Source organism: Narcine bancroftii, chromosome 5, assembly GCF_036971445.1.
Source record: "Narcine bancroftii isolate sNarBan1 chromosome 5, sNarBan1.hap1, whole genome shotgun sequence".
Classification (NCBI taxonomy): domain Eukaryota; kingdom Metazoa; phylum Chordata; class Chondrichthyes; order Torpediniformes; family Narcinidae; genus Narcine; species Narcine bancroftii.
In genome coordinates, this window is record NC_091473.1 from 119389399 (window position 1) to 119400803 (window position 11405).

General features: G+C 40.7%; 1 protein-coding gene across 1 annotated transcript in view; it reads right to left on the reverse strand.

Moving 5' to 3' along the window:
• Positions 1-8436, reverse strand: part of LOC138763910 (small ribosomal subunit protein eS8) — a 215569-nt gene extending 207133 nt beyond the window's left edge. Inside the window, exon 1 of the mRNA XM_069938890.1 lies at positions 8432-8436. Coding sequence (XP_069794991.1) covers positions 8432-8435 — 4 coding nt within the window. The 5' untranslated portion in view covers position 8436. The remainder of the gene's footprint in view (positions 1-8431) is intronic.
• Positions 8437-11405: the final 2969 nt, after the last annotated feature.

Genomic DNA, 11405 nt, shown 5'->3' on the forward strand with positions numbered 1-11405 from the left:
GATGTCATGTTGAAGTTGTATAAGGCCTTGGTGAGGCTAAATTTGGAATATTGTATGTGGTTTTGGTTGCCAAATTATTGGAAGGATATCAACAAAATGGAGACAGTGCAGAGGAGATTTATAAGAATGTTGCCTGGGTTTCGGGGTTTGCGATACAGGGAAAGGTTGTGCAGGGTGGGACTTTACTTCCTGGAGTGTAGAAGATTGACGGGTGATTTGATAGAGGTATTTAAAATGATGAGGGGGACAGATAAAATAAATGTGGATAGGCTTTTTCCATTGAGAGTGGGGGAGTTGGATTGAGATTGAAGGGGGAAAAGTATAAGGGAACATGAGGGGGAATTTCTTCACTCAGAGGGTGGTGGGAGTATGGAATGAGGTTCAGGCCAAAGTGATAGATGCAAGTTTGATTTTAATATTTAAGGAAAAGTTGGATAGGTATATGGATGAGAGGGACATAGAAGGTTATGGGGTGAGTGTGGGTCATTGGGACGAGGTGGAATAAGGTGTTTGGCATGGACTAGAAGGTCCTAACTGGCCTGTTTCTGTGCTGTAATTGTTATATGGCTATATAGTTAGCATTTAGCGCAACACTATTACAGCCACAAAAGAGCCTGCAGCTGACGTGGACATTACCCCTCCATAAATCTTCGTCGGCGAAGCCAAGCCAAAGAAAGAAAAGAGAAAAGAAGAAAGAAAAGAAGAAATTACAGTGCCAGTGACCCAGGTTTGAATCTGGCACGACGTGTAAGAACTCAGTAGGCCAGGCAGCACCCCTGGAAGACCAATGACAATTTATGTTTTGGGGCAGAACCCTTCATCAGGAATATCAGGAATATTGACTATCCTTTGGCCTTGCATGGCCACAACCTTACCCATTGAGTTCCTCCAGCATTTTTTTGTGAATTTCCAATTACTTTTCCACCACTAATGCAAGGCTCACCAACCTGTGGTTTATTCTTGTCACCCTTCTTAACTATCCCTTAATCTTCCAGTATCTCAGGTGCAGCAAATGAAGATACAAAAGTTAAATTTTGACCTTCCGCGTTTCTAACATTCAAACGCACAGATTACTTAGCAATCGCAGTGATCTGACACACTGTACTGCAGACGAGGCCACTGACGTAAGTATTCATTTTTTGAGATCTCACCCTTTGACCTTCTTTACAGCCAATTCTTTCCTCCCCTCCCTGAACACCCTGAAACGTTCCTTCTCTAACCTCCTCTGACTCCACAGACAATTGGTTTCCCTGATAATTTGTCTGACCGCTTCGCCAATCAATACCCCAATTTAACCCATTCCTTGACCAACACTCATCTCCCCATCCATTGTCATCTTTATGATTGGCTCTTTCCCTCAACAATTGCCCCTCCCCCATCCAGTCGTCCCAATTCCCTTTATCCTCTTTGCCGATACTCTCCTTCTCAAAACATATCCATAAACTCACTCTCTCCATGATCGTCACTCTCCACAAGAACAGAAAATCTTAGAAAAAGGCTTTTATATGAATTTTATTGTCTGAAGCCCCATCTATTAGAAGCAACGCCTTGAGTTTCTTGCCTGATCGAATATCAGTGCCTGCAGCCTTTTACATAAAACCACTCATGATCTCCCATGTAACTCCATTTTAATAAGTTAGTACCAGCCATTTCACAAACTCTAGGACAGTTAGTTTCTCCTGAGATCATTGGTCAGCAGGCATGATATGTGTGTGAAGCATACAGTGTGCATATACTGTGGGCACCAGGCTTGGCATTTCTGATTTGCCTCAGTGAACAGAATAGTCAGGAAATGCCATTTCTGTGCATTGACCTCTCTGTGTAATTGAAAAGCGAATCATCTGTTGTCAGAATGCCAACCATCCTTGCCACTGTGACAAATGAAAAGCAGATTGTGATTCAAAAAGAATCGCAATTTTCAACTGGACTTGGGTATACCATGAAAACCCTGAACATTATAATTGTATTAAGGATGGCTTAACCAATGACCTCACCAGGACTTCTGGTGGTTAATCTGAAAAATGAGGTTTGGTGGAAGAGAGGAGATATGAGACAGCCACATCTGATAATGGATGGTTAATCAGCTCCTTGGTCTAAAGTGCAAGTTGCAGGGGTGAACAAATGAACCATTATTTTATAGGACAATACATTGGAGCACAATGTCCTTTTTTTAAGTGGAACTGACTGGAGCATGGCTTTGAATTTCAGATTCAGCTGAAATACAGCCACCAGCAAGAAATAGATTAATATCATTGAATTCCTGTCATCAGCCATGCAAATATTAGAGCCAGTCAAATTGACATTGTGAATTGACATTGTAAAGGTGAATTCATAATATTAGAGTTGAGCCTTCCTGAGATAATTGTGGAAACAATTTTACTCCAAATGGTTAATTTCACCAAAAATCAATTGTATTCTGCCTCCAGATTTGGGAGTTGTTTCCCATACAGACTCTTCCATTTGTGATGATGAACCAGAATGGGTTGCATTTTTTAAATGAAATGCCAGTGCATTTCTTTCAATTTTGATTGTACTACTTCTTGTTAATGAGATGTGGCTGGTGAAAGCAGAGCTGGTCAAGAGCAACAGGTGCTTCCTTTCTACTCCAGTGACAAAATAACATGATTAATTAAATCTCTGATTTCTCTCATATTTCCTTTCTGGTAAATTATCGAGAATTATTGCAACAACATGCCCTATGTGTCATAGGAGTAGACTGCAACTTACCCAACACTGAATTCTCTGTTCTGAGCAGGCTGCAAAAGGGGAATGGGGATCATGAAGGGTGAGGATCATGTTAGGGAGGGGGTAGGGTGTAGGCCGTGGAGTGTGATGCAATTGGCGGTTGGAACCTACCCGCTTTTCTTCTAGGAAAAGAGATACAATCAACTAATATTGCACCACTTCCTGGGCTTTTGGTTCATGCAGCTTGCAAAGTACTGAGTACAGTAATCTGATTTTGTGAATAAATCTTGTTTTGAGTCAATGGAAGAAGTGCTTGCAGTATTCTCAAGTGTCACCTGGTGTCACTGTTCTCAGCAACTGTAAGGTGAACCAAATTGCTGTCAGTCAAAATTCATTCCATCACTGGGCAGGGGGAGGGGTGCAGTTCAGCTTCAGCTGTGGCAACTCCTTCAAAGGACATTTCCTCAGCAAGTACAACTTTTAAACGAACAAAATCATACTTGCAACCCACATGCCACCATGTCACTTCTTCAGAAAAAAAAATCAATGACTTTCCACAGAGCTGGAAATCGTCTAAACGAAGTAGCCTAATGATTGGAAAGTGCAATTGAATACGAACATTTGTAATTAGGTTCTCTTTTGATTTCTCCTCAGTTTATTTTTCTGGTCTTTACCAATTTTTATGACTTTGGCATTTTGGATCTTTAGAGGCTGATTTCTTTCAATTAGAAATAGCCCATTTTTTTTTTGCCAGATAATATTACTTCCAGCAAATCTTGAAAACTCATCTTGCATTAATAAATATATCATATTGGAAATGTCATGGAACTGAACGTTAATAAATCCCCAGAACCTGATGACCTGAATCCTAATGGTGTGAAAAAGGATGTCATCTTCCAAACTTCCAAAGTCAAGATCTATTCCCATAAACTGATAAGGAATAAATGTAATCAAGTTATTTAAGAAAGAAGGAAGAGAGGAAAAAAATAGAATATTGAGTTTATTTTAACAGTCAGAGATGGTTCAGAGAGACCTTAGTGTCCTTATTCATGAGCCATCAAAAGTTTACAGACTATAAAAAGAAATCAATTGGGAGGGCAAATGTGGCCTTTGTCACAAGAGGGCTTCAATGTCTAGTTTATTAAATACTGAACATACTGTATACAACCAGATGAAACAGTGTTTCTCTGGACCACGGTGCACACACATATACAATTAATACATTTCTCACACGGCACATAATAATAACATACGTATATGTCTTGGGTAAACTTGTACCTCTCATTTTGTTCGTTTTAGATTGGTCACAGTGTTTGAGCTACCGAAATAAAATAGACACACACACCGAGAGCAGTTCAGTTTATACAAGGCTTTATTACTAAATCTAAAGCTGAATTCACTCTACAATATGCAAGCCCTTCCCAATTATACTTATCAAAGCCTGGACTGGTCCCAACTGCCGAAGCGAGGCAACGACTGCACACTTGCAGTAGGTTGTTGGGGTGCTGGTAGCAGCTTCTCCACCTCCCTCGACCGGGACGTTGGCTGGACTCTTGAAGTTCTTCTTTTCGCTGAGAGATGTTGCTAACTCTTGGAGAGTCTCAAACTTCAGCAGTGGGACCATGGCTTATATTACCCAAAAGTTGTTCATTTCAGATCTTATCTCTTTGAACAAATGGTTTAATTATCTTCAAGGTCTCCTGACAGTCTGCGACCAACAAAAGAAAACTGCATCTCTGGGCCTCATGGTGGAAGTTGGATAATGTCTACTGATTCATATGCATCCCTGGGCCACATAAGTGTAAATTAGATTATGTCTTCCTATTCAACTGCATCCCTGGGCCCCATGGTGGAATTTAGATGTGTCTACTAAATATCCACCGCCAGTGGGCTGATATCGCCTCCAACCATGCATCTTGGCGCCTCACAGTTCGGCAGACTGCAACCTCCTTTGAAGAAGACTGCAGAGCCCACCTCACTGACAAAAGGCAAAGGAGGAAAAACCCAACACCCAACCCCAATCAACCAATTTTCCCTTGCAACTGCTGCAACTGTGCCTGCCTGTCCCGCATCGAACTTTTCAGTCACCAACAAGCCTGCAGAAGACGTGGACATACCCCTCCATAAATCTTCGTCCGCGAAGCCAAGCCAAAGAGAGAGAGAAAGAGTCTAAATATCCTGGGCCTCATGGTGTAAATTAGCTTATGTCTGCTGATTCTAAAAAAACAAGCAGGTTCTTAGCCTTGTAGAAGCAAAGACTGCAAAAGTAAGAAACACGGACAGAGGGCTGTTCAATGAGGAGAGATTAAGAAGTCTGGATCTACTGTATAATTTGATGAATAAGTCAAGTCGTGAAACCCAAACAAACTCTCAAAAAATGGGGGTCATCTTATACGTTGGATATACTTTTGGAGACTTAAATTCAGCTCAAAATTCAATCCACGTGGATCTGGCTTGTAATTCGACCCTTGAAACACCAAAGAAAAACACCGACTGCAACAGATATTTCATTGAGATTTTTATTGAAAATAACACAATTAGCACCCTTCAAAATCATTCTCGCTATCATCGTCTGAAGCAAAGATGGTGGTGAGCACATCCATACTCACTGTTTAAACAGTCATCATATGGGTCCCAGTCTGTATTTGATGAGGCGGCTTCAGCTTCATCATCAGTGTCCCAATATAAATCAGCTTCTGTGCCATCAATTTCACAAGAGATACCGCACTTTTTAAATGATTTTATTGTAGTCTCTACTTTGTCCCATGCCTTGAGCACGAAGTTGCACAGCATATCAAGTGATACAGCACGCACTGCCCCACCATTTGTAAACTACTTTTCTGCACTCGACCTCCATGTATTCCATTCCTCGTACACAAGATCTTTGAATGACTTGTTCAAACAAACATTGAGAGATTGCAATATAGATGTTAAACCACCTGGGATAACTGCCATGTAAGTATTATGTAGTGCTAATCTACGTTTAATCTTTTCAGTTAAGTGGCTACAAAACATAGCAAGGAGCAGCAAACTCCATTCTTTGCATAAACCCGCCTGGCCACCTGTTCCATACATTGTCTATCCATAGTTTTACACCATTTTCATCCATCCATCCTTTTTCATAAAAATGTACAAAAATACCTGCAGGGAATTTCAATTTTGGTTTAATTTTGCACTTGAGGATTACCATGGGCCTTGACTTTGTCCCGTTAGCCATGCACAATAACACCACAGTAAACCTGGTCCTTTCGTGGCCTGTACTTCTGGTTTGTACAGTTTTAACACCTTTCCATTCATGTCAAAATTCATGGGGGTTTTGTCCATGTTTCCAATATTTGCCAAACTAGTGTTTCTGCTGGTTACATATAATGAACTGATGAAACTTTATGATCAAGATCTTTTGGTAGTTTCTGTGCAATTTTTGCTTTTTGACATAATTTCAGATTTTTCCTGTTCATGAAATGATTGCACCAGTCCACTGTGGCCTCAAAATCATCGCTGAGTTCTGGCTGCAACTTGGCCGACTGCAGTGCAAATGTTCCTACAGGTAGTTCTTGACTTCCAACCTATGCGAGTTATGTCACCCACACATATGACCAAAATTTTTAAAAATCTTTATTAATTCTACTGTACAAGTTCATATTTTGCATTAAAAGTTCTGTATTCAGTGGTTCCCTGCTCCTGGTGGCAGCCCAAAGTCCCTGCTCTCTATTTCCTGCGGCAGCCCGAGATGTCCGTTCCCACCAGCAGCCTGAGGTCCCCTTTCCCAATGGCAGCCCGAGATCTACGTTCCCCAACTTATGACCAAACCTGAGTTACAACCAATCCTTCCATCCCCATTACGGTGGTAAGATGGGGACTATCTGTATTTTATTTTGGGTGACTGTGTAGCAATCTTGCCTTTGTTCACATGCTCATTCTGCAACATAATTTTCCAACTCTGTCCAATGAATGAATGCTTTACTCAAAGAACATTGCCTTTTTGGTATTTTTCTTAAAGTCTCTTCTTTCTTCCCCCAATCTCTTACCAATTTCTCAGATACATCAAATTTTATTGGAGCAGCGCAGTTGCTGGTTTTCTTGGCCATTTCTATCACTTTCAACTTAAAGCTCACTTCATATTTTCGTCGTGTGCTGCATTATGTCGATGGACCATTCAGGATAGCAATCACCTCCAGCCAATGCCCAGCCAATCAATCTGCACGATCTGTGGGGGTCAACTTATGTGCCAGTCAATGGGGCACCTCAGGGAGCCAGAAAATGGGGGAAATGACTTGTACGCTGGATATACTATAAAACCCTTAAAATGAGGCTGAAAAGGGGGAGGTCGACTTATACATCAAAATATATGGTACGTTGTTTTGAGTTTAGAAGAATGATAGATAGCCTCATTGAAACTTGCATAAATCACCAGAGCTTTGCCAAAATAGATGAACAATTCATCTTTCCACTGATTGGTGTGTCTAGAACCAGTTGTCAAAGTCCCAAAATATGAATTTAGACAATAGACAATAGGAGCTGGAGTGGGCCATTTGGCTTTCAGTGACCGATGAACAAGTACACCCAGATCCATTTGCACTTCCCCACTCCCTAGCTTGTCTCCATTTAAATAATACTCAGCTTTCCTATTACTTCCCCCAAAATGAATAACCTCACATTTGTTCACATTGAAATTCATCTTCCATTTAGCTGCCCACTCCTCCAGCCTGTCCAAGTCCCTCTGCATTTTCCTTACATCCTCCTCACACCCCACACCGCCACCCAGTTTAGTGTCATCTGCAAATTTGCTCATGTTATTTATAATCCCCTCATCCAAATCATTAACATAAATTACAAACAACTGAGGACCCAACACCGATCCCTGAGGCACTCCACTCGTCACATCCTGCCATTCTGAAAAAGACCCATTTACTCCAACCCTTTGTTTCCTATCTCTTAACCAATTTCCTATCCATGTCAGCACCTTACCTCCAATACCATGCTCCCTGATCTTCCCCACTAGACTCCCGTGCGGTACCTTATCAAAGGCCTTCTGGAAGTCCAAATACACCACATCCACTGGCTCTCCCGAGTCCACCCTCTTTGTCACATCCTCAAAAAATTCCAGAAGGTTAGTCAAGCATGACTTACCCTTAAGGAATCCATGCTGACTAGCCCTTATACTATTATTACTGACTAAGTGTTCTGCTATTTCTCCTTTTATGATGGACTCCAATATCTTCCCCACCACTGATGTCAGGCCAACCGGTCTATAATTTCCCATTTTCTCCCTCCCTCCCTCAGGACAGAGATGAGGAGAAATTCCTTTTTCTAAAGGGTAGTAAATCTTCTAAATTCTCTGTCCTCGAGGGATGAGTACATTCTAAGAAGATTTCAATGATTATTTGGCATTTAGAGGAATCAAAGGTCATCGGGTCATTGAAGAAAAATGGCACTGTGGTAACAGAGTCTTCATGAGCTGAGTGTCTGGCAATGCAGGTTGAGAGGTTGAACAGCCGACTCCTGCTTCTATTTATTACCTTATTCACTTTGGCTTGGCTTCGCGGACGAAGATTTATGGAGGGGGTAAATGTCCACATCAGCTGCAGGCTCGTTTGTGGCTGACAAGTCCGATGCGGGACAGGCAGACACGGTTGCAGGGGAAAATTGGTTGGTTGGTTATTACTGATGTAAATGTCTCTTACAATGAGCTTGTTAATAGTTCCTTTTAAAGAGCTTTCAATGGAAGAATAATCATAGGTTAATTCCATTCTCAGCATGCCGAGTACACAAAATTGATGAGGAAAATTTCAAAATTAAAATTCTTGCTTCTGAGGACTGGAGGGACATTTCTTTGCTCGTTACTTTAATGGATAATATTAAAATTTGATGCATTGAGGTTACTTTCACTTTAAATTGTGTGCCATGTCAAACTCTTTCAGGCATTAAGAACTACGACTTGGCTCAACAGAAGAATAATAATTACTGCAGGGACCCAATGAAAGGGAAGAAATCAAGGATAAGTAAATGAATGTGGTTAGAGAGGGAGAAGAAAATGGTTTTGGGTGCAGGGGAGGGGTGGGAGAAATTCTCTGAAACCAGAAGTGATGCATTTGGGAGGGAGGGGGAAAAGCTGAGGTCATCTTTTTTGCTGTGGAGAAAGCATTAAGAGGTAGAATAGGCAGGCGTTGGTTGGTTGGGCAGGTCAGGTAGAAGTGCTGCCATGAATCAAAGCAGAATGGAAGGAAAATATCTATTTGAAACAAAAAAAATCTCAAAGTTCAGGAATCTAATTGACTTAAAGTGTTATGATTTTGTTTTACTGAGCACAGAACTTCATTAAAGTCAGTTGAAGACCCAGCAATGTCTTGGAAAAAGTAATTACTCCTTTAGAAGGACAAGTTGGTGTCAAGGAACTGGGCAACATTGGTTTATAGTGTTTGTCTGAAAAGCAAATCTAGCATCAAAATAATAGTTTAGTACGTGACACATTTTATGTTAAGACTTTTGGTGAACTGAGCACTGAGATCCATCCTAATTAATGGTCAATCACTTCTGACATTTATTACACAATTGTAAAGTAATTACCTTGTAGACAGTGATTAGAAGAGGTCATCATAGAATCATATTTGGTTTAAATAAAAGATCAGAAAACATGTATGGAAATGTTTGCTTAATATTAAACTTTACAACATCTGTCTTGTGCATACATGTGTTTTCTATTATTTAGTTTTAGTAATGTTATGGTATGATTTCCTCTTTGGCAGTGATGGTTAGGAAATAGTCTTATGCTGGCTAAGATATTATTTGGGAAGGAGAGATCAGTTGCAAGGAAAATGGCCAATGGCTCCAGTTATAATGTCATAACTTAGATTGCTAAAGTCAACATTCAGGGTTGGGTGGGTGAGATGAATGTGTTTGTAGTCATTGAGAGCTCTTCACACAAGGAGGTTAGGCACATGAAATCAAGTAGAGTACGAAAAAAAAAATCATCCTGGCTTCTGTGCAGATACTGAGGCTCCGATATGAGTTTTAGCCAGTGAGGACAGAGCACTGTGGTACAAAGCAAAATCCCTTCAGGAAAAGGAACAGAGTTGCAGAAAAAATTCTTTAGTCAGAGGGTCGTGAGTCTTTGGAACTTGTTGTCATGGGCGGCTGTGGCAGTGACATCGTTGGGTGTACTTCAGGCAGAGATTGACAGGTATTTGATCAGTCAGGACATCAAGGGTTATGGGAGAAAGCTGGGGAGTGAGGCTGAATGGGAGGATGGATCAGCTCATGATTAATATGGTGGAGCAGGCTTGATGGGCCTACTTCTGCTCCCATACCTTGTGGTCTTGAAATGCAGCATGTCCTTCCTATGCATCTAAAATCTCCCCAAATTGCAAAATAATGGCTACCCACATCACCTCTATGCAGGGAATGACTGTGTGCCCATCATTGCATTTGTCAAAGTGATTGAAGGATTAAAGCCAGATGAAAGTAAGGCTTATTAACCGCAGACAAAGCCGTTCAGGATTGGAATGGAAACCTGTTTCATGGAATGTGTAATTACATTGGCTTCAATTAAAATGAATGTTAGAGCATCTGGTAAAGTTCAAACAGGATGATAATCTAGGCAGCCAAAGATGAGAAATTTTGGAAGAAACACTGTCAATGGTGATACTAAAAGAACACAAGATCAGCATGAAACAATCACAAAGCCCTCATAGTGCTTTCTTGAGGTTCAACTTGTCTAAAACTAAAGAGTTAAACAGTCCGCGCAGATCACTGCTGTCTCCTCACTGTCGTGCTTCTGCAGCAGCTAACTCCATTACATCTGATGCTGGTTAAGATGAATCTATTTCCTGTGGTTTTACTGTGAATACTGGGTTTATCTTTCTGATGGTCTCTTTGATCCTGAAGAACCCCCTTTTCTGACATAACCCTCTTTGACATATTCTGCCCACATAACATATCGCTCTCTGGTTTGTGAAATTAGTTCATATACAAGTCTCAATCAGCAAATATCAGCTGGTTTCCTTGCTTGTGATCACTTGAGGGTCTCCACAGACTGGAGCACGTTTTCATCACAAACTTTATGACTGCGTCGAAATGTGGTTTTTATTGCTGTTGAGTGTGAGAGGGGGCCAGAACGCCCTCTGTCACGAAAGGGATAAAGACTACCACAGACTGTGGTTAAAACAAACTATGCCGTGCCAGAGAAGGCACCGGTGCTAATGCTGGGTTTGAGATCAATCTGATAATGCAGACTTAGCTCTCAAATAATGACTTTCAGATCAGTATAGAAATTATCGTGTTATCTTTTCAAATCCTTCTGGGTTAATGAATGGTGTAGGAAAGAATTAGAAACCTTAAGTCCTCTGGGATGGTTTATTAAAGGGATATTTTAAGGAAAAATATCATAATTTGAGATATTTATTGCATTATTGTAAGTAAGCCATCATTCACATTCAAAGCAACAATTTAGTGTTCATTTTAAATTAAGGAAACCGTGGCAGATTTTTCACTTCTTACCTGAAGCAACAGAGGACCTAGATTTTTCAAGCCACCTTGTTATCTGAGCACAGGCCAGAAGGGATAGAAGGGATTTTTGTGGATTGTTATGATTCGGTGCCATAGTCATTCTTGCCCTTGTTCACCCTTTTTCTTTAGCTTGTCAAACATAACTTTTCATAAACTCTGACAGCATTCTATTAAAGGTGAGAAGTGTATCAAGAATAACTAATTTTTAATCAGAA